The sequence below is a fragment of the Hirundo rustica genome, chromosome 23 (genome assembly GCF_015227805.2).
Source record: "Hirundo rustica isolate bHirRus1 chromosome 23, bHirRus1.pri.v3, whole genome shotgun sequence".
Classification (NCBI taxonomy): Eukaryota; Metazoa; Chordata; class Aves; order Passeriformes; family Hirundinidae; genus Hirundo; species Hirundo rustica.
In genome coordinates, this window is record NC_053472.1 from 1800392 (window position 1) to 1822370 (window position 21979).

At 60.5% G+C, this 21979-nt stretch overlaps 2 protein-coding genes across 3 annotated transcripts; one reads left to right on the forward strand and one right to left on the reverse strand.

The window, feature by feature from the left end:
- ROBO3 (roundabout guidance receptor 3) lies at window positions 1-13592 on the forward strand. The gene is made up of 25 exons (XM_040084911.1): window positions 1-148; window positions 3846-4172; window positions 4875-5032; window positions 5502-5622; window positions 5697-5835; window positions 6343-6470; window positions 6551-6675; window positions 7056-7227; window positions 7318-7529; window positions 8316-8397; window positions 8482-8650; window positions 8737-8903; window positions 9148-9269; window positions 9350-9569; window positions 9651-9763; window positions 9874-10045; window positions 10169-10354; window positions 10433-10559; window positions 10639-10742; window positions 10823-11264; window positions 11330-11515; window positions 12850-12956; window positions 13042-13119; window positions 13192-13296; window positions 13378-13592. Exons 1-25 carry the CDS (start codon window positions 1-3, stop codon window positions 13590-13592), a joined length of 4125 nt encoding a protein of 1374 aa, XP_039940845.1.
- A 55-nt stretch (window positions 13593-13647) lies between these two features.
- Window positions 13648-21758, reverse strand: ROBO4 (roundabout guidance receptor 4). 2 transcript variants are annotated; one of them, XM_040085146.1, is made up of 19 exons: window positions 21452-21758; window positions 21296-21340; window positions 20928-21206; window positions 20712-20850; window positions 20508-20635; window positions 19717-19817; window positions 19404-19623; window positions 19199-19320; window positions 18502-18673; window positions 18272-18422; window positions 18060-18190; window positions 17445-17621; window positions 17071-17362; window positions 16432-16986; window positions 16191-16340; window positions 15741-16103; window positions 15336-15661; window positions 15081-15218; window positions 13648-14993 (listed from the first exon to the last, which is right to left on the reverse strand). In XM_040085146.1, the coding sequence occupies exons 1-19, from the start codon at window positions 21513-21515 to the stop codon at window positions 14878-14880; spliced, it is 3669 nt and encodes a 1222-aa protein (XP_039941080.1). In that variant the 5' UTR covers window positions 21516-21758; the 3' UTR covers window positions 13648-14877. The 2 variants fall into 2 exon arrangements, with proteins under 2 accessions (XP_039941080.1, XP_039941079.1); XM_040085145.1 differs by having other exon boundaries at window positions 21296-21758.
- Between the last annotated feature and the right edge of the window lie 221 nt (window positions 21759-21979).

The following is a 21979-nucleotide window of genomic DNA, read 5'->3' on the forward strand; positions in this document are numbered from 1 at the left end:
ATGCTGCGGTACCTGCTGAAGACGCTGCTGCAGATGAACCTGTTCGCCGACTCGCTGGGAGCCGAAGGCTCTAACTCCTCCTCGCTCCTGCTCGGCATCAACCGTTCCATCGCCGCGCTCCACCTGCCCGAGCTCGTCCCCGGTAACGGTACGTGGTCCCCGGGCTTCCTGTCCCCCTGCCCCGGAGCTCCTGCTCCTGGTCCAGCCGGGATGCCGGATGCAGCCCGCACACCCCAGCCCCAGCTGGGATGCCACCAGCACCGCCGCTGGATTCCCAGCCTGTTCCCTTGTCCCCAAACCGGGACCTGCCCCGTGTCCCAACTCCGGAACTGTCCCCACACCAGCTCCGTGTCCCCGTTCTGGGACCAGCTCCCTGTCTGTCCCCAGACCAACTCCCGGGGGTGATGTGGTGTCCTTAGATCGTCTCCATGACCCCGAACCGAGACCAGCCCACTGTCTCCAAGTCAGGACTGTCCCGGTGTTCCCAAACCGGTCCTGTGTTCCCAAATCCTGAACTGCAAGCAGCTAGCTCCCTGTTTCCAAACTGTCCCGTGTTCCTACATCAACTGCCGAATCATGAGCTGGGACAGACACAGCATCCTCAAATTGTCCCCTTGTGCCCAGACCAGACCCCAGATCCCAAACCAGGAGCAACCCAGTGTCCTCAAACAACCTTCATGTCCCCACATCCGTCCCCAGTGTCCAAACCAGGACCAGCCCCGTGTCCCAAAACTGTCCCTGTGTTCCCAAACTCCCAGACACAACCAGGAGAGACTCCATGTCTCCAAACCAGTCCTGTGTCCCCAAGCCAATCCCCAGACTGCAAACTGGAACCGGCTCCTTGCTCCCAAACTATCTCTACATTCCTAAACCATCCCAGTGTCTCCAACCAGCCCTAATCCTCCCCATGTCCCCAAACCAGCCCCACGACCCCTAGCTGGGACAGAATGGGGGTGAAGGAGGGGTCAGGGAGAGGGTGTCTGCCTGAATTTTGACTTCATTTTGAGCTTCTCCCCTTTTTTAAAGTCTGTCCCCCTCCAGCTGGCCCTGGGTGGCTGGCGGGGGGTGGGGTGGGGGTGTTCCCAGACCTCACGGGACCCCCTGCCCCTGCACAGCCAGCCGGGCACAGGAAGGGGCCTGCCCTGACCCCCTGCTTGTCCCAATTAGTCACCGGGCCCAGCTGCGGCCCCCTCAGTCCCTGCTGTGCCCCCCGGGGGTACCCAGTACCCTGCAGCATTGCTGCCGTCCCCATGGCAACCCCATGGGCACCCCAAATTGCAGCCCCCTGATGCCTGCATCCCGCCCCGGGCTGTGGGGGAACAGGGGAAAGGCGTGTGCGAGTGGGAGACACGCGTGTGGTGTGCATGCACCTGTGTTCAGCGTGCACGTGTGTGCATGCGTACATTTACGGGGATGTGTGCATGTGTGCATGCATGTGCAGTGTGCATGTGTGCATGCATGTGTGCATTTATGGGGATGTGTGCATGCATGTGCAGTGTGCATGTGTGCATGTGTGCATGTGTGCATGTGTGCGTGCATTTATGGGGATGCGTGCATGTGTGCATGCATGTGCAGTGTGCATGTGTGCATGCATGCGTGCATTTATATGGATGTGTGCATGCATGTGCAGTGTGCATGTGTGCATGCATGCGTGCATTTATGGGGCTGTGTGCATGTGTGCATTTGTGTGCAGTGCGCATGTGTGCATGCATGCGTGCATTTATGGGCAGTGTGCATGTGTGCATTTGTGTGCAGTGCGCATGTGTGCATGCATGCGTGCATTTATGGGGCGGTGTGCATGTGTGCATTTGTGTGCAGTGTGCATGTGTGCAGGCATGTGTGCATTTATGGGGATGTGTGCATGCATGTGCAGTGTGCATGTGTGCATGCATGAGTGCATTTATGGGGCGGTGTGCATGTGTGCATTTGTGTGCAGTGCGCATGTGTGCATGAATGCGTGCATTTATGGGCAGTGTGCATGTGTGCATGAATGCGTGCATTTATGGGCAGTGTGCATGTGTGTATTTGTGTGCAGTGTGCATGTGTGCATGCATGCATGCATTTATGGGCAGTGTGCATGTGTGCATGCATGTGCAGTGCGCATGTGTGCATGCATGCGTGCATTTATGGGCAGTGTGCATGTGTGCATTTGTGTGCAGTGCGCATGTGTGCATGCATGCGTGCATTTGTGGGGCTGTGTACATGTGTGCATGCATGCATTTATGGGCAGTGTGCATGTGTGCATGCATGAGTGCATTTATGGGGCAGTGTGCATGTGTGCATTTGTGTGCAGTGTGCACGCATGCATTTATGGGCAGTGTGCATGTGTGCGTTTGTGTGCAGTGCGCATGTGTGCATGCATGCGTGCATTTATGGGGCTGTGTGCATGTGTGCATGCATGTGTGCATTTATGGGGCTGTGTGCATGTGTGCATTTGTGTGCAGTGCGCATGTGCGCATGCATGTGCACGCCCATACGTTGTGCAGGTGTTTGCGTGTCTGTACAGCGTGCACGTGTGTGCATGCGTGTGCGTGCGGCAATGTGGGTAAGCGTGGGGCTCAGGCCCCACCTGAGCATGTGTGGATGTGCATGGATGTGCACGGATGTGCATGGATGTGCCTGTCCCTGTGCGTGTGCATCTGTGTGTGCAGCCTGCGTGTGCATGCGCACCCCTGTGTGAATGTGTGCGCATGCACGTGTGAACACGTGTGTGTGTCTAAGGACACCCCCCCGAACACATGCATGTGTGCAGGTGTGTGTGTGTGCATGCATGCCCTGCATGAACGCACACATACGAATGCATCTGTGCGTGTCAGGGCGTGCACCCCCCCTGCCCGAATGCACACACGTGCGTGTGTGTGTGTAAGTGCAGGCACACGCGTGCGGCTGCATGTGTGCGCACACACTCTCCTGCATGACTGCCCACACGTGTACACGCACCTACATGTGCAATGCATGTGTGCACACAGCCCCCTGCACTTGTAATGCACATGTGCGTGCATGCATGCGCATTGTGCAGGTGTGTGCCCGTGCCACTGGGGACTGAGCTACCAAGCCACCCCAGGCAGTGCTGGGGACACATGCAGTTCAGCCCTGCCGGCCCCAGCATTAATGAGCATTAATGAGCATTAATTATGCCACCATTGATGACCAGCCGTTAATTCCCGTGCCCTAGCAGGGTGTTTTTGGTGTTTTTTTTTCCTGGAACAGACCCACAAACCCAATATGGGGCTTTTTTAAAGCTTCAAATTAAGCATTTTCTGCAGCCCAGAATGAGCAGATCTGCTACAGAGAGCACTTGCAGCTCATGGAAAAATCCCTGTTTGGGGAGAATTTACCCCAACCCCATTTCAGCAGGGATGCTCAGGTAGACACTGGGTGGAAAGGGCTGGGAACTAAGCTGCTGACACCCTCCCAATCCGATCTTAAGCTGTGCCGAGGGAAATTTAGGCTGGATGTTAGGAGAAAGTTTTTTACTGAAAGAGCGATAAAGTACTGGAATGATCTGCCCGGAGAGGTGGTGGAGTCACAATCCCTGGATGTGTTTAAACAAAGACTGGATGTGGCACTCAGTGCCGTGGTTTAGTTGAGGTGGTGTTAGGCTGGGTTGGACTCAATGATCTTAAAAGTCTATTCCAACCTTGTGATTTTGGGATTCTGGGATCCTGCTCCATCCCCACGGTGCCCACCCCGGGATATACCGTGATGGCACCTGGCCACACTTCATCTCTCACCTCGTACCTTCCAAGCAAAGCAGGGTTTGGAGCCAGGAAAGCACCACACGAGCCAAGGATGCTCAGCCTCTCACACCGCCCCCATCCCTACCCCTCCCGATTTTCCTGCAGGGTCCAACAGCCAGCTGGAGGACACGGCTCCCCGCATCGTGGAGCACCCCACGGACGTCCTGGTCTCCAAGGGGGAACCGGCCACGCTGAGCTGCAAGGCCGAGGGCCGCCCGCCCCCGGTGGTGGAGTGGTACAAGGACGGGGAGCGGGTGGAGACGGACCGGGAGGATCCCCGCTCCCACCGCACCCTCCTCCCGGGAGGATCCCTCTTCTTCCTCCGGATCCTGCACGGGAGGCGGGGAAAGCCCGACGAGGGGGTTTATGTCTGCGTGGCCAGGAATTACCTGGGGGAGGCCACCAGCAGGAATGCTTCCCTGGAGGTGGCCGGTGAGGATTTGAAGGAGGGGAAATTTGGGGTTCTGGTGTCATCCCTGAGCCCAGCCTGGTGTCATCCCTGAGCCTGCCTGTGGGACGAGGGGCTCTCACATTCCCAGGCCTCTGCTGGCAAGGGAAGAGGGGAAAAGAAATGAAAATAGGGGGGGAATAATTAGAAATAAATAAAGGAGAAGAAATTGAAAAGAAATGAAAAATGAAATTCAAAGTAGTGAGAAATGTTGGAAATAAGCGAAACCAACTGAAAGCAAATGAAAAAAAAAAAAGAAAACAAGAGAAAATAAATGGAAATAAAAGCAAGGGGCTAGGTGAAAATGAATGTTAAGTAACAGAAAAGAAATTAAAACACGGGAAAAGAGAAATTAAATAAATAAAGTGAAGGGAAGTGAAAATAAATTTTAAAAGTGCCAGTTAATGAAGAGAAATATTGAAAAAATCTGAAAATAATTGGAAATAAATGAAAATAAATGAAAATTACTGAAGAGGGGTGAAAACAAATGAAAACACGGTAAAAGAAATTAAAAGAGGTGAATACAATCGTAAATACATGGAAATAAATGGGAACAAATGGAAACATCTGAAAATCGAGTCAAATCCATGAAGCTAAATTAAAATCTGTTGAAGCCGATTCAGGCGATGCCCCTGGTGCTGTCCCCAGCCCGGGGGCGCAGAGCTGAGGCCGCTGTGTCCCCGCAGTGCTGCGGGACGATTTCCGACAGCCCCCAGGGGACGTGGTGGTGGCAGCGGGAGAACCGGCCGTGCTGGAGTGCGTCCCGCCCCGCGGCCACCCCGAGCCCAGCGTCTCTTGGAAGAAAAACGGAGTCCGGGTCAGCGACAAGGACGAGCGCCTGACGGTGAGGGGGAGGTCCAGAAGTAGGCTGAAGGTGATGCAGGGGAGATGGGGAGTGTTGTAGGGATGCAGGATGCGATGGGGATGTAGGGTGTGACGTGGATGTGGGTGCAGTGAGGGTCTGGAATGCGATGGGGACGTGGGATGCAGCAGAGAGCTGTGCGGCGTGATGGATATGGGATGAGATGGGGACGTAGGATGGGATGCATCAGAGATTTGGGATGTAATGGAAACATGGGACGTGATGACAGTGTGGGTGCAATGGGAATGTGAGATGCAGCGAGGATACAGGCTGTGATGGGGACGCAGAATGGAGTCAGGGTGAGAGATGCAGTGAGGATTTGGGACGCGGTGGGGATATGAGATGCAACGGGGGGCAGGATGCAGTGGGGATGCGGGATGTGATGAGGATGCAGGATACAGTGTGGATGTGGAATGTGATGGGGATGTGGGATGAGCTCTACTTCCTGCAGATCCGTGGTGGGAAGCTGATGGTGGCCAGCACTCACAAGAGCGATGCTGGCGTCTATGTCTGCGTGGCCACCAACGTGGTGGGGGAGAGAGACAGCGAGCCGGCCGAGCTGGTCGTCTTTGGTGAGTGGGGATCTCATTTTTGGGGTGTCAGGGAGGTGGGTGCTATCCTGGTGGGACTGACAGCCACCCCACAGAGCGCCCAGCATTTGGCAAGAGGCCCCACAACCAGGTGGTGCTGGTGGAGGGGACGGCGGAGTTTGCCTGTGAGGCGGTGGGGGATCCGCAGCCGGCGGCGCGCTGGCGCAAGGAGGAGGGTGAAATGCCACTGGGAAGGTGAGTAGGGGACGAGCAGGGTGGCTCAGGGACACCAAGGCCAGCCAGGGTTCTGTGGTGCAGCTGGGCGGCATCAGCGTGTGCCAGCCTGGTGTGCTTGGAGCACCTGGCATCCTCGTGGCATCAAGTAACTGCATCCCATAACCCTGGCGCACCCTTCATCCTCAGCACACCCTGCACCCCTATCGCATTCCTTATTCTCATTGTGCCACATCTCCATCGCATCCCACATCCCCCTTTGCATCTCAAATCCTCATTGCATCCCGCGTCTTCTTTGCATCCCACATTCTTAAATCCCAACTACATCCCATATCCTCACCTCAACCCACATCCCCATCACATTCCACATCTCCACCACATTCCACATCCCAGATTTCCACTGTACCCACCATACCCCACATTCCCATCACGTCCTGCACCCTCACTACATCCCAGCCCCACGGCACCTTACGCCCTGCTGGTGCCCCAGCGCGCTGCCGGTGCCACAGCCTGGCGGGGTTCCCCCAGGTGGGAGGTGCTGCCAGACAACACCCTGCGGATCAGCCGGCTGCAGGTGGAGGATGAGGGCACCTACACCTGCGTGGCTGATAACAGCGTGGGCAGGTCAGAGGCATCGGGCACCCTGACTGTGCACGGTAAGGGGGGCCCTAGGGAGCACCCTTGGGTGCTGGTGGAGTGCCCGGACAAGCCCTTGTCTCTCCCCACACCGCTGCAGTGCCCCCCCAGCTTGTCACTGGGCCTCATGACCAAGCTGTCACCCCTGGCCAGAGCGTGACTTTCCAGTGCCAGAGCAAGGGAAACCCACCACCCGCTGTCTTTTGGCAGAAGGAGGGGAGCCAGGTCTGTCTCCTTCCCTCATCTTTCACCCCCCACACCCCATCACAGCCCCATCCTCATCCCAATCCCATCACCATTTCCATTCAATTTTATCCCAATTATCACTAGAATCTCCATCCCAATTCCCACCCCATCCCCATCTCATCTCCATCCCAATCTCATCCCATCTCAGTCTCACACCAGTACCAATCCTCATCCCTACGTGTCCTCATCACCATTCCATCACAGTTTCTATTACATCCCTGTCCCCATTCCCATTCCCATTCCCATCCCACCCCAATCCCCAATTCATTCCCATTCCCACCCCAACCCTGTCTTCATCTCATCCCCTGCTTCTCATCCTCCTCCTCCCTCATCCCCTCACTAATCCCACTCCCTCGCAGACCCTGCTGTTCCCGGGCCAGTCCCCAGTCCCTTCCAGCCGAGTTTGGGTGAGCCCCAGCGGTGCTTTGACCATCGTCAGCGTCCAGCCCAGTGATGCCGGTCACTACCTGTGCCAGGCTATCAGCGTGGCCGGCAGTGTCCTGGCCAGGGCAGGCCTGGAGGTGACAGGGGGTAAGTCCAGTGCCAGTGGAGAACTGGCACATTCAGTGTATGAGTGACACCCACCCCACGACCCAGCAATTCCCAATTTTCTCCCTGTAGCACCCACTGAACCCCACCCATCTCTGATCACCCTGCTTCCCACTAACCGGACCGTGCTGCCAGTGGGGGCCACAGTGCGGCTGCCCTGTGGAGCAGGGGCCCCTGACCCCACAGGCAGCGCGGGGTGGCTGAAGGATGGCAGTGCCCTGGTAGGTGTCCAGCCCCGTGCCAGCCTGCTGGAGAACGGCACCCTGCAGATCACCGGCCTCCGGGTGAGCCGGCCCCGGCAGGGGCACCCGTGGGGGTACTGCAGGGCAGTGGCTGTGAGGGGTGGAGCAAAGGGAGATGGATGTTCATGGTGGTGGGTACAAGCACTGCTGGGGCTCAGGGTGATGGGTACAAAGCGTGGTGGGTGCTCAGGGTGGTGGGTACAAAGTGTGGTGGGTGCTCAGGGTGATGGGTACAAAGCGTGGTGGGTGCTCAGGGTGGTGGGTACAAAGTGTGGTGGGTGCTCAGGGTGATGGGTACAAAGCGTGGTGGGTGCTCAGGGTGGTGGGTACAAAGCATGGTGGGTGCTCAGGGTGATGGGTACAAAGCGTGGTGGGTGCTCAGGGTGGTGGGTACAAAGCATGGTGGGTGCTCAGGGTGATGGGTACAAAGCGTGGTGGGTGCTCAGGGTGATGGGTACAAAGCATGGTGGGTGCTCAGGGTGATGGGTACAAAGCGTGGTGGGTGCTCAGGGTGATGGGTACAAAGCATGGTGGGTGCTCAGGGTGATGGGTACAAAGCGTGGTGGGTGCTCAGGGTGGTGGGTACAAAGCATGGTGGGTGCTCAGGGTGATGGGTACAAAGCGTGATGGGTGCTCAGGGCAGTGGGTACAAAGCGTGGTGGGTGCTCAGGGTGATGGGTACAAAGCGTGGTGGGTGCTCAGGGTGGTGGGTACAAAGCGTGGTGGGTGCTCAGGGCGGTGGGTACAAAGCCTGGTGGGTGCTCAGGGCGGTGGGTGCCGAGGTGATGGGTGCTCAGGGTGATGGGGCAGGAGCTGTTCCCCCTGCAGATGAGAGACTCCGGGCTCTATGAGTGCGTGGCCACCAGCTCAGCGGGCGAGACACGCTGGGGCATCTCCTTGGAGGTACAAGGTGGGTCATGGAAATGTCTCTGCAGCGGGGACACCGTGGCGCTGGGAACAAAACCACCCCAGACCTCCATGCATCTCCCTGCAGGTGATGAATCTGACCTCTCCCTGCCTTCCTCTGCACCCGGTCTCCTCCCTGGGCCACCCTCTACCCCTGTGGTCACCAACGTTACCAAGAGCAGCGTCACCCTGAGCTGGAAAGGGAACGAGGACACTGGTGCCAGCGATGTCACCTCTTACATAGTGGAGGCTTTCAGGTATCACACAAGCCTCTTCTCTGGCTGCAGGGATGATGCGGTGGCCCGATACCACCCTGTCACGAGTCACCCCTGTCCCCCGGCAGCCAGGTGGCGGGTGGCCCGTGGCAGACAGTGGCAGCCGATGTGGAGGGTGAGATCCACACAGTGACCGGCCTTGTCCCTGACACTGTCTACCTGTTCTTGGTGCGGGCGGTCAATGCCTACGGGCTCAGTGACCCCAGCGGCATCTCGGAGCCTGTGCGCACCCGAGGTGAGATCCAGCACTGGCATCACGGGAGGTGTCCACAAACCCCCCACCCTTGGGTCCATCTCCACTTGGTGACACCAGTGGAGGTGCCCGTGCACCCACAATTTTTTAAGTCTATCCTTGCCCAGTGGTGCTGATGGAGTTTCCCATGGAGCTGCCATGGGTATGAGCTGTCACCATGGCTCCTCCACTTGGTGCCACCAGTGGAGATATGCATAGACCCTCCACCCTCTCATGCTTCCAGCAGACACCAACCCCACGCAGCAAGAGCTGGATCCTGAGCAGGTGCAGCAAGAGCTGGCGCAAGTGGCTGTGCACCTGAAGGAACCTGTGGTGCTGCCACTGGGCGCCGTCCACCTCTCCTGGACCGTGAGTGCTGAGCCTCCCTACTGGTACAGGGCTCCCAGCGTCGATCGTCCCCCCATCCCACCCTTCCCTCGGGTCCTCAGGTGGAGCACCAGGCACCCTTCCTTCAGGGCTACCGGGTGCTGTACCGGCAGCGCGGCGGGCGCTGGGAGGAGGCACAGATGGTGTGGGCGCCAGGGGAGCGGGGGGCTCTGCTCACCGAGCTGCGCCGGGGCCAGGACTACGAGGTCAAGGTCCGACCCTATTTTCATCACCTCCATGGTCCCGACAGCGCTGTGCGAGCTCTGCGTACCCCTGAAGCGGGTGAGTGTAGGGATGGAGGGGATACTGTGGGTCCCTGGGGACAACCTGGAGGTGATAGCCCATGTGTGCCTCCACCGGCAGCCCCCAGCGCTCCGCCACGAGCTGTCAGTGTGGCTGGGAACGGTACCAGTGTCCGCATCTCGTGGCAGCCACCACCTCTGGCAGAGCAGAATGGTGTCATCCGTGATTACCGGGTAAGCGTGGTCAGCAGCAGGGATGTGGCAGGTCCACTCTGTCCCCTCGTGACACCGTGTCACGGCGTCCCTATGGATGTTCTCCGTCTTCTCCTCCTTGTCCCCACCAGATTTGGTGCTTGGGCAATGAGAGCCGCTTCCACATCAACCAGAGCGTGGAGGGGACGGTGCTGGCCACAGTGTTGCAGGGATTAGTGCCCGGGGTCCCTTACCGTGCTGAAGTTGCTGCTGCCACCAGTGCTGGCGTGGGTGCCCGCAGTGCCCCTGTCCCCATCCACATCGGTGAGTCTCTCATTGTCACCGCTTGCACCCGTGGGTGGGGCAGGATGGGGTCACCCGCTGCAGTGCTGGGGATGGCTCCTTGGCACCCCGCCCGTGTGTCCCTCTTTCCCGTGTCTCTTGCAGCCCCCCTGGTGGAGCGAGACGCGGGGCCGGCAGGCGGGAGCAGCTTGGCCGAGCACTTAGCAGAGGTAGCCAGGCAGCCAGCCTTCATTGCCGGCGTTGGTGGTGCTTGCTGGGTCATTCTCGCTGCCTTTGCTGCTTGGCTCTACAGCCGCCGCCGGAGGAAGAAGGAGCTCAGCCACTTCACCGGTACAGGGGGTGCTGCCCCTGGGACCCCTCACCCTTCACCCCTCACCCCTCAGCCACCCACCGTCCCTCTCTTTACAGCATCCTTTGCCTACACACCCACCGGTAAGCCCCTAAGTGCTGCGGGGTCCCAGTACGGCCTCTCGCTGCCCTCACCCCCATCTCTTTCCACAGTCGCCTTCCCAGCCCCAGTGCGCAGCAACCCCAGGTAACGCCCCCGGCATTCCCTGCTCTCCTGGGAGCTCCAGGGCTGACCACCAGCATTCCTTCAGCCCATCCCCTTGCAGGGCAGCTGCCGGCGGTGGTTACCCGTGGCTGGTGGATGCGTGGCGTGGTGGCAGCACAGCCAGCGCTGCCGGTTGCTTGGGGTCCGCGGAGAGATACTACAACGGTGAGGGGTCAGCATGGGGCTGGGTGGCTCTGATTGAGGGGGTCGTGGGCAGCCCTGACGATGCTGGTCACCCCCTGCAGATGCCGGCATCACCCGTTACATCGCCCAGACGGAACAGTTTGGAGCAGGGGCTGGCGAGGGGCCGGTTTACAGCACCATCGAGGTTGACAGCGAGGAGCTCTGCACGTTCCCCCGGCCCTTCTCACAGTATGGGACCTCCTACCCTGGGGGCGGTTCCCAGCCAATGGATGCTGCAGCCTCCCAGGTGCCCCGTGGCCGGGCTGAGCACGGTAGGGTGGTCGGATGGGTGGGGGCACACGTGGGTGCTCGTGGTGCGGTGCCCTCCCCACAGCCCCCCCCAGCATCCCTCCTTGGCACAGGGGCCAAAGCAAAGCTGGGGCAAGCAGTGAAACCGCCGGTGGTGAGCTGGACAGAGCTGCTGCCCCCACCACCCTCAGCCAGTGAGCTCAGCCAGTGTACCCAGGAGGAGGAGAAGGAGGAGGAAGAGGAGGATGAAGAGGAAGAGGCAGCTGGAGGGTGAGTGTGGGGGCTTGTGGACTTGGCATGCTGCCCCCAGCACCTACCCTGTGGTCTCCACCCTGCAGGTTGGGGATGGAGGTGTGGTACCCTGGTGAGGACATGCCCTGTGCCACTGCTGCATCCTCCCCCACCACCTCCTCCGGCTGCCGTTCCACCGCCACGCTGACGCCATCCCCTCGCACCACGGAGGACATCCCTCGCCTCCGCGACTTCGATAGCTCCCTCCTGCCCCGGTAGGAGATGGGCCTTGCTTGGTGTGGCCGTGCCATTGGGGTCTGGATGTCCCACTGGGGCCCAGATGTCCCATCGAGGTCCAGATGTCCCACCATGGCCTGGGTGTTCCATCGCGATTCAGCCGTGTTGTCACTACCCAGCCCTGCCATGCCATCATGGTCCAACTGTGTCATTAGGGTCCAGGTGTCTCATTGGGGTTCGGATGTTCTCTTGGGGTTAAGATGCCTCACCGTGGTCCAGAGGTTCCATCACAACCCAGCCATTTTGTCACCATTTGGCTCTGCGGTGCTCTCACGGTCCAGATGTGTCATCCGTGCTGTCACGGTCCAGCCATGCCACTGAGGTCCAGATGTGTCATCTGAGGTCCAGGTGTCCCATTGAGGGCTGGAGGTCGTGCCCAGTCATGTTTTCATGATCCAGTTCCACTGTTTCACCATAGTCTGGCCTTGGCACTGGACTCTGGATCAGGCTCTCGATGTGGCACCGTGTCCCGTCACAATCCAGCCATGCTCTCATGATTTGGTCCTGCTGTGCCACCACGGTCTGGCCATAGCACTGGGATCTGGATGCCCCAATGGAGTCTGGATGTCCTACCATGGTCCAGGCCTCTCTTTGTGATCCATCCACGGTGTCACCATCCACCCCTGCTCTCCAGCTGTGCTCTGGCCACGCTGCCATGATACATCCATGACACTGTGGGCTGACTGGGGCACTGCAATACAGCTGCACCATCATGAGACAGGTGGGCCACCATCACCCAGCTGTGCTGTCGTGACCCTGCTCTGCCACGCTCCAGCTGTGCCATCACAATGCTGGCAATGTCACTGCACTCCAGCTGTGCAGCTGCAATCAGGCGCCATGGTTGCAATCCAGCTGTGCTATGATCCAGCTGGACAGCTGCAATCAAGCTGCGTGCTTGCAAGTCAGTTGTGCTATGACCTTGCTGTGTCATGATTCGCAGCTGTGCAGCTGCAACCTGCCATTGCGCTTGCAGCCCAGCTGCGTGGTGATCCAGCTGTGTGGCTGTAATCCAGCTGCGCTCCAGCTGTGCCGTTGCAGGCCATGCTATCCCAACCTTGCCAGGCTGTGTTCCTCCACCCTATCTGTGCCACTGTGCTCATCCAGCTCCCCTCTGCCACCCCAGCTGTGTGGCTGAGATCCAGCTGTGTGGCTGTGATCCAGCTGTGGCAGCCCACCTACACCAGTGCCATCCAGCTGTGACAATACCACGTGGCTTCTTCCGGCTCTGGCACAGCTCTGGAGGGCTCTGGGGGCCGCTGAGCCCCCATCCCACTCCCCCCACCCCGGCTTCACTCCACCCCCTCTTTGCCAGGAGACCCCCCCATGGCGTCAGCACCCCCCCGCAGGCACCCAGTCCCTCGGTGACTCCGGATGCCGGCGAGGGCCACCCGCCCCGAGCCCGCTGCCCCCCAGGCACAGGTGAGCCCCTGTGGTCCGTTTGGGTGGGTGGGGGCCTCACTGGCTACCGGGGGTGGGGCTGACGCTGCCATCCCCACCTCCGCAGGGAAAACCCGCGGGGTGACCTCCAAAAGTCGCCTGAAGCCCAAATGCAGCCGCTACCGCCGGGAAAAGCAGATGGGAGGTGAGCGGGAGGGAAAAAGTAGGGAGCTCAAGGAGGCTCAGGGGAGCTCAGCCCTCTCCCTCTCTGCCGCAGACCTGCCGCCGCCGCCGCTGCCGCCGCCAGGCGAGAGCCCCGGCCCCTGTGCGGAGCGGGAGCCGAGCGGGGCTGAGCGCAGGGTCACCCACCGCCCGCCCCGCGGTAAGCCAGAGCCACCCGCGGCGCGACAAAAGGGCTGGGCGGCGTCACTGCCGAGCCCCGACATTGTCCCCTCCCCTGCAGATGAGCTCATCCCCTACAGCAAACCCTCCTGCCTGCCCCGCGGGCAGGTGTCCGGCGGCTGCTCCACCGCGGGCAGCGCCTCGTCCCGCGGCTCCACCGGCTCCCGCGGCCACGGCTCGGGGCGCAGCCGGACGCCGGGGGACCGCGGCGAAGGGAGCGGCCGCTGCCGCCGCACAGGGGCCACGTTCACCTGCCCGCCGCAGGAGAAGCGATAAAAGGGAGGGCGAGTCGGTGACGGAGTCGGGGACGCGGGGATGGGAACGCAGGGGACACGGAGGGATGTTCTTTAATTTCTGAGCGGCTCCATGCAAATAGGGTTGCACGGAGGTGGCGGACAGTGGGCGTCGGCGTGAGGGGGGACGGGGGTTCTTGGGGTGGGGCAAGGAATTCACAAGAAATGACGACCCTCAGGAGGGACAAGGAAGATGGCCGGGGAAGGACGTGAACCCTGGGGGCAGAAGTAGTTGGGACAGATGGGCAGAAGAGGGGTGAGGGAAGGGATGAGGAGGGTGCTTAAGCTGGGCAAGGATCCTGAAGACGAGGACAGTTGGGAGGAACAAGGATGCTGGGAAAGGACGAGGACGTCTGGGAGGGATGAGGTGATTGAAAGGGAAGGGGACAGCTGGCGGGGGACAAGGTTACATGGGGGGGAGCAGGATACAGCAGGTGGATGAGGGTGCTAGTGAGGGACAAGGAAAGCTGAGGGCAAGGATGCCTGGAGGGAAAGAGGGCATGGAGGAAGGACAAGGATTTCCAGGGCATTGAGGATCGCTGGGGGGAAGGGGACACTTGGGAAAAACAAGATTGCTTGGGAGGGACAAGGACAGTAGTAAGGGACAAGGAGGATGGTTGCGGGGGGATGAGGACAGTGGGGAAGGAAAAGGACACTTGGCATGGAGGGCAAAACAACTGATGAAGGATGAGGACACCCAGGAGGGCTGAGAAGCCTGGGAACGAGGATGATTACGAGGAACAAGGACATTTAGAGGGAGCCCAAGCCACAAGGCCACTCAGGTGGCTTGGGAAGGATGAGAACACTTGGGAGGGACAAGGATGGACAAGGTGGGACAAGGATTGAGGAAGGGCACGAACTATCAGAAAGCACAAGGACAGTGGGAAGGAATGGGAATAGTCAGCAGGAATGGGGATGGTTGGGGGTCAACAGCCCTAGGGAAAGACAGGGACACAGGGTGGACAACAGTGCTTGGGCTGGAGAAGGGTAGTTAGGTGGGATGAGGATGCTGGGGAAGGAGAAGGACTCTGAGGAAGGACAAGGACATTAGAGTGATGCAGACACTTGCAGATGCTGGGGAGGAATGAGGAATTTGGGAAGGGGTGGGGATGCTGAGGAGGGATGGGGACGCTGTGGAAGAAGGAGGACACAAGAATGCTGAATAAGGAGGGACACCCCACCACCTTGGTGTCCCCCACCCTTGTGGGTGGCTTTTCCTACTAAAAAGCCCCTGTTTGGGGAACTGCCTAATAAAGCTGGATTTTAGCTCAGCCAAGGGGACTCTGGCCTTGCTGTGTCCTGCGCCCTGGGGACTGCCACGCTCCTGTCCTCAGCTCACCACCTTCCCTGGCCCAGGGGCTGCCAGTCCCTGACCCCTGGCCACCTGGAAAGAAAAGGAAACATTTTCCAACACCCTGCAACACCTCACCACCCCCATTGCCCACCACCCTGGCATTGGCTCGCTACGCACCGTTGTGTGAGCTGCTGTTCGTGGCTGCCTCTGTCCTGGTTCTCTGTGGGACCTCCAGCACTGACCACCAGTCCCAGGTGGTAGTGTGGGCTCTGGGTGGGAAGACCTGCTCCAAGGGCGATGGTGGTGGTGAGGGACCTGCAGGGAAGAAGGCAAGAGATGGTGGCATCACCGTGGCGTCACGATGGAGCCATGTTCCTTGAGGAGGTGACAGTGCTCAGGGTCGGAGAGGGGGTCCAGGGACCCTTCACTCACCCCCGTAGGCCCCGCTGGTGTCTTCAAGGCTGTAGCAGAGGCCATCGACAGCCACGGCCAGTGCCCTGGCGAAGCTGGCATCCAGGAGGAAGGAGCCGTCACAGGAGCTCACCAAGCTGCAGCGGGTGCTGGCAAAGTTGTCCTCCGAGACAGACCCCCAGCCGTTCAACAGCGACCCTCCTGGCGAACCCCTCGTTGTGGTACCCTCTTCCTCCTCCTCCTCTTCTTCCTCCTCCTCCTCTCCTAGCTCAGAGGCTGGTGGCCCATAGATGTAGCCGTAGGTGTGCAGTGGTGAGAAGGACCGTGGTGTGGTTGGTGCTGGGGCTCTGTGGGAACACAGTGGGGGTACTGCTGGCACCAGGGGATGCTGCAGTCATGGGAGTGTCCCAGGGGGACGGGGAATACCTGCAGCAGGTAGTGTCCTGCTCCATCTCCAGCACCTCAGCCACCTGCTCTTGTGTGAGGACCCCGTCACTGAATGCTGGCGAGAGGCGCCCGGTGGCCAGGGACGTGTCCTTGGGGTACCTGGTGGCCAGGAATATGTCCCTTGGGTGCCTGCTCTCCAGTGACGTGTTCCTGGTGTGGCTGGTGGCTGGGGACATGTCCTTGGCATACCTGGTGCTCAAGAACCTGTCCTTCTGGTGACCAGTGAGTGCAGACACCTCTTCGGGATGCCTGGTGGCTGGAGATGTGTCCCTGGGGTGTCTGGTGGCTGGAGATGTGTCCTTGGGATGCCTCAAGGCTGGGGACATGTTTTCAGGGTACCTGCTGCATAGAGACATGTCCCTTGTGTGCATGGTCACCAGTGATGGCTCCCTGGGCTTCCTGGTGGACTGAGACGTGTCCTTAGAGTACCTGGTGTCCAAGAAGTTGTCCCTGTGGTGCTCGGACACCGGTGACATCTCCTCAGGGTGCCTGGTGAGTGGGGATGTGTCCCTGGGGTGCCCAGCGGCTGGCAGTGTGTCATTGGGATGCCTCAAGGCTGGTGACGTGTTTTCAGGGTACCTGTGGCACAGAGACACGTCCCCTGCTTGCACGGTCACCAGTGATGGCTCCCCTGGGGTACTTGTTGGCTGGGGACGTGTCCTTGGCATACCTGGAGGCCAGGAACTTGTCCCTGCAGTGCCTAGTGGCTGGGGACATCTCCTCGAGGAGCCTCGTGTCTGAGGACATCTCCTTGGGGAGCCTCATGCCTGGGGATGCGTCCTTTGGGCGCCTGCTGGCTGGGGACATGTCCTTGGGGTGTCTGGTGGACAGCGAGATGTCCCTCTGGCACTCAGCCGCTGGTAATGGGTCTCTGGGGCACCTGGTGACCAGGGAGGTGCCCTCAGGGTGCCTGGTGGCCAGCACTGAGTCCCTCTGGTGCTTGGTTGCCGGTGACAGATCCTTGCGGTGCCTGGTGACTGGTGACATGTCCCTGGGGGTCCTAGTGACTGAGGGCACATCCTTAGGATGCCTGCTGTCCAGGAATATGTCCTTGGGGTGCTCAGTGACCAAGGACAGATCCCTAGGGCTCCTGGTGGCTGGCGACACACCCCTGGGGCTCTCAGTGATCGGGGATGTGTCCCTGGGGATCCCAGTGACTGGGGACATGTCCTTGGGCTGCCTGGTGACCAGAGACGTGTCCCTGGGGCACACGGAGGCTGGGGACCTGCAGGTGCAAGGGACACGTCGGGTTTTGCAGCGAAGGGTTGGGTTGCAGGGCACCCATCTGGATGGGGACAGCCAGACTCACCGTGTCACCGGTGGGTGCCAGGCATGGGGTGGCCTCGGGGGTGTCACCGGTGACCAGGTTACACCAGAGGCCAGTGAAGCGCTGCCCCGACGCGGCTTTGGAGAGCTGAAGGCCGGTAGCCGCGGGTCCCTGCTGTCCATCCCGGCAGCGGCGGTGTCACCCTCGTGTCCCCTTTGCTGAGGCTGCCTGGCTGCCAGCCCAAAATCTGCCCCCCACTCCCCTCCACTTCCAGTGGCAGGGCTGTGGCTGGGGCCAGCTACGAGCACCGGGGTGCTGTGCACTTGATGCAGCTCTGCGAGGGGAATGAGGGACGCAGAGCCATGGGCCACTACCCTGGGGTCCCCCAAGTCCCCCCTGTGTGCCCACACACTCACCTCTCTTGCGAACACGCTCCCAGGGCGCTGGGTTTGGGGTGCTGGGTGAGGAATGCACCCCGGGGTGCCCCCCACCGCAGCACCCCACGTCCCCAAGGGGCGGTGGGTGTCCCCCACGGAAGCTGCTGTGGAAGGGGGGTGTGGGGGGGCCGAGGCTCGGCGGCTCCAAGGATAGGGCTGGAAGGGTAAGAGAGGTTAGGGCACCCATGGGGCCATGTGTCCCTGTCCCCTCTGTCCTCGGGTCTGTGTGTCCTCAAGCCCTTGCTGCCAGCAGACAGACAGTGGGGGACACCAAGGTGAGGGTCCTATAGCACTCATGGGGTCTCAGGTGTAGGGTGGGGGTCTTGGGTACACTCTGCTGGTCCCATGGCACCCTGTGAGGGTCTTTGGCCTGGGCTGGGGGTCCTGTTAAAGCAGGTCAGGGTGCCGTGGAACATGGTGGGGATCCAATGGCATCACATGGGATGGATGGGGGGGTCCCATAGTACTGGTGGGGGTTCCATGGCAGAGAGTGGGGGCTCTATGGCACTAGGTGGGGGTCCCAACCCTAGTGTTCACAGGAGGGGTGTGGGTCCCGTGGCAGTGGGTGGGGATTTCAGTCCCCATGGGGCTCACTGGACGGGTGGGGGTCCTTGCCGTCACTGCCCAGGAGCCGGCTGCTGAGGCTGCTGCTGCTGCTGAGGTTTCGGGGGGCACAGCTGGGCTTCCAGGGACCACCAAGCCATGGCGAGTCACCAGCCACCAGCCTGAAGGGCAAGAGGTGCTGTCAGTGCACCAATCCCCACCACAGCAGGGATCTGCCGTGTCCCCCACCCATGGCCCCTCACCTGTGGCGAGCTGCAGCCTCCTGGCTGGCACGGCGCTGGCAGAGGAGGAGGAGGAGGGCGAGTAAGGCCAACCAGAGCATGGAACCAGCGGCTGCGATGACAGCAGGCTGCCGCAGTGCCTGGACCACCCTGCTGCTCCTCTCTGTCAGCCCTACAAGGGTCCCATCAGTGTCACTTCATGTCACCACCTTGACCCCCACCCGCACCCCACCTTGCTCTCCATCTCCTACCCAGGACTCCACACGTGGCATTGCTGGGAACCCCCAGCCCTGCGCTGTTGAAAGCTGCCACCTGGACACAGAATTCGACCCCAGGGTGTGGGAGGAGGGTTTCCAGGCGGCGTGTGGCTCCGTCCACTGTCCTGTTGGTGGGACGCTGCCAGCCCTCACCCATTGACCAGACCTGGCAGGCACCAAGAGAATGTGTCCCCTTAGATGATTTGCCTTGATGGCCCCCCTGTGGTGGGGGACACCCCGGACCCCTTCAGCTGAACATCCCTTGATAGCCAGCCTCCCATTGATGGATCCCCCATGGATAGATTCACTTGGATGGGTCCCCTTAGATGAATCTCCTTGAGGGACTCCCCTTGGAAGGGCCCCTTTGGATGGGCTTGCTTGCATGCCCCTAGGATGGACCTCCTTGGGTGAATAATTCTTGGATGGACCCCCCCATTGATGGAGCCCCCTTTGGATGGACCCCCTTGGCTGAATCCCCCTAAGCTGAATCCCCTTGGATGCCACTAGACAGATGCCCTGGGATGTTGGATGAACCCCCACGCTGAGATACCTCCTGGACAGACTCCTCTGATGGTTCCCCCCATAGATAGACCCCCACCCTTGACAGGCTCCATTTTTGGATGGATCCCCTTGGATTGACCCTCCTAAGCCAGAAGACCCCAGCCCCGCCCCTTGTCCCATTGCCCCGAACCTGGTATCCCCGGATGACGCCGTTGTGAGCTTCAGGAGGAGGTGGCTCCCAGCTCACGACCACGGTGCCGTTCCCGGTCTCAGCCTGACTGATGGTGACACGCTGGGGTGCTGCGCTAGGCACTGCCGGGACAGGGATGCTGAGACCCCTTGGGACCCCAACCAACCTCCCTGTCCTCCACCCAGACATCCTGAGGGACACATACCTTCCTCAGGTATCCAGAGATGTCTGCTGTTGCTGTCAGAGCCCTGGGCCCCTCCAGTGTAGGGCCGGACCTTGAACTCATACTTGTAGCCCCTGCGGAGCGCAGGGATGACGGCGCTGAGCTCCCCGCCTGCATCGTGTTGGAACCAGGAGGTGGTGACGGGCAGCACGCTGCGGTACAGCACCACGTAGCCCACAGGCACTGGCACCGGCATCAACATCTGAGGAGCATGGGAAGGATTGCAAGTCAAGGCGGGACATGGGGATGTGTCCCATCCCCGCCTCCCCTGGGGGCAGCTGAGCATCACACCAACCTGCCAGCGGAGCTGGACAGCAGCGGTGGGCAGTGCAGTGCCGTTGTCCAGGTGCAGCCGCACGGCCAGCAGGTCCCGTGGTGCAGTGTCCTGATGCCGGTCTGTGAGGCAGAAGAAGGCGAATGGCAGCACCAGGCAGGACCAAGGTCGCCTGGCACCTGCCCAGACACCCACCTCAGACACCTGCACATGGAGATCCTGATGTCTAGCTGGATGCACCCTTTTGGACAGACACTCTTTGATGGGTCTGTCTCGCCCCCTTTGATAGGTTGCCCCTGGGGACATGGGATCCCATGATACACCCCTGTGGATATGGACCTTAGATGGACCCTCTGGATGGATATTTCTTGCTCTATCCCCCTTTAATGTATTTCCACTTTGCATAGATCCCCTTAAATGGATCCTTCTGGAGGAACCAGGTTGGCTGGATCCCCTTTAGGTGGGCAATCTTGGATGAATCCGCTTGGATGGACTCCCACCTGGATGCATTTCCTTAGATGGATCCCCTCACATGGACCTTCTTGGATGGAATCCTTGGATGGATGTGTTCAGATGCACCTACCTTTGGAAGTGCCCCCTCTGATGGATCCCCTCAAATGACTCAGCTGGATGGACTTTATCTGATGGACGATGGATGGCCTTGGATGGACCCTGATGGACAGACTGCCCTTGGATGCCCCCCTTGGATGCACCCCTTTAGATGGACCCTGTCAGATGAATCCCCTTGCATGAACCCCAAGATGGCCCTGGGTGCCTGTGATGGTGGAGGCCACGGAGGTCCCACCACTGACCCTCCACACGGAGGAAGGTGGTGGCAGCGGCGCTGCCCAGCTGGCTCTGTGCTGTACACACGTACGCGCCGGCATCGGCGGACGTCACGGCGTAGAGGCGCAGAGTGTGCTCCCGGTCCACCTCGTGCCTGCGGGTCACCAGTTCTCCGTCAGCCTCGTCCCCACGCCGGGGATGGGACACACCTCCCCGCTGCCACCACCTACCTGCCCCAGGGCAGGTCCCCATGCTCCTTGTGCCACTGCACCTGTGGTGCTGGGTCACCTCGGGCGCTGCAGCCCAGCTCCACGGTGCTGCCGGCCACCGCCACGGCGTCGCTTGGGTGCCGCACAATGCTCGGCTTCTCTGCAGGGGGACATCAGGGACGTAGCACCACGGCTGGGTGTGATGCGCCCACCAGCTGCGGGAGACCCTTGGCTTACCCAGCACGGAGACGCGGGCACCCCGGCTCTCCCTCTTGCCTGCCGCGTTGGCCGCCACACAGATGTAGAGACCCGAGTCGCTCCTTTGCGCCGATGCCACCTGCAACTTCCCCCTGGTGACCGCGTACCTGCCACCTCCCAAGTCCAGGGTCACCCCGTCCTTCTTCCAGGTAATGTAGGGTTCGGGGTACCCCAAAGGGGGGACGCAATCCAGCTCCAGCACTTGCCCCGCTGTGGTCACCAAATCACCCGGCTGCAGGCGGAAATTGTCCCGCAGCACTGCGGTGGGGAGGGCACGTTGTGGGTGGGGGGAACAGGATTTTCTGGTGTCTCCCCACCTGCATCACCCACCCACCAGGTGTCCTTACCAGCTGGGGTTTGGGGTGCCGTGGCCACGCTGGGGAGGCGGCAGCCTGTGGGGTGACAAGGAGGCGGGGGAATGCCCCGAGTGGGCATGGTCTCAGATCCGGGGTGGGGCAGGGGACAGAGCTCAGCTGATTTTGGCCCCCATGGGCTGCACTCACCTCCGCGGTGCAGGGCAGCCAGGCAGAGCCCCAGGCCCAGCGCTGTCTCCCAGCCGCCCGCCATGCCGGCCCTGGCCAGCCTTCCCGTTTCCTCCCGAAATCCCGGTTCCTCCCTGCCAGCACCGGGGCTGGATCCGGCTCCGGATGGGGGGGTACAATAGGCGGATGCGGGGGCCGGGAAATGCCGAAATGGGGGGGAAGGTGACGCTCAACACAAACAGCTCAGCCATCCTGTGGCAGTGGGAGCGCCCGGCCACGGGTGGCATCGGCAGCACCCGGAGACAGCAGAGTGGGGGACACCAGCGGTTAATGAATTTAATTAGTCAGAATAAATTCCCCTTCTTCGCCACGTTCAGAGGAGGACAAATTAAGAAGAAGTGGGCTCTCAGCTGAGGACACTGTCAGTAGGTACCAGAGGGAGCAATCCGAGTTCTCCCTAGCAATTCAAGTGCCAGTTTGAGCACCAGCCAGGAGCAGCAGGTTTGTGTGGTCTTACCTGTCAGCCACTTCTCATGAGTCCCCCCACCC

Coding starts and splice junctions, on each gene's coding strand:
- ROBO4 (XM_040085145.1), bottom strand. CDS start 21,515: ATGGCGGGCGGCTGGGAGACAGCGCTGGGCCTGGGGCTCTGCCTGGCT. Junction 19,624..19,716: donor CTGTCCAGCTCCGCTGGCAG/GTTGGTGTGATG, acceptor CATGCTCCTCAG/ATGTTGATGCCGGTGCCAGT. Junction 19,321..19,403: donor TCTCTGGATACCTGAGGAAG/GTATGTGTCCCT, acceptor CTGTCCCGGCAG/TGCCTAGCGCAGCACCCCAG.
- ROBO3 (XM_040084911.1), top strand. CDS start 1: ATGCTGCGGTACCTGCTGAAGACGCTGCTGCAGATGAACCTGTTCGCC. Junction 9,764..9,873: donor GTGTCATCCGTGATTACCGG/GTAAGCGTGGTC, acceptor TGTCCCCACCAG/ATTTGGTGCTTGGGCAATGA. Junction 12,957..13,041: donor CCGCTGCCCCCCAGGCACAG/GTGAGCCCCTGT, acceptor CCACCTCCGCAG/GGAAAACCCGCGGGGTGACC.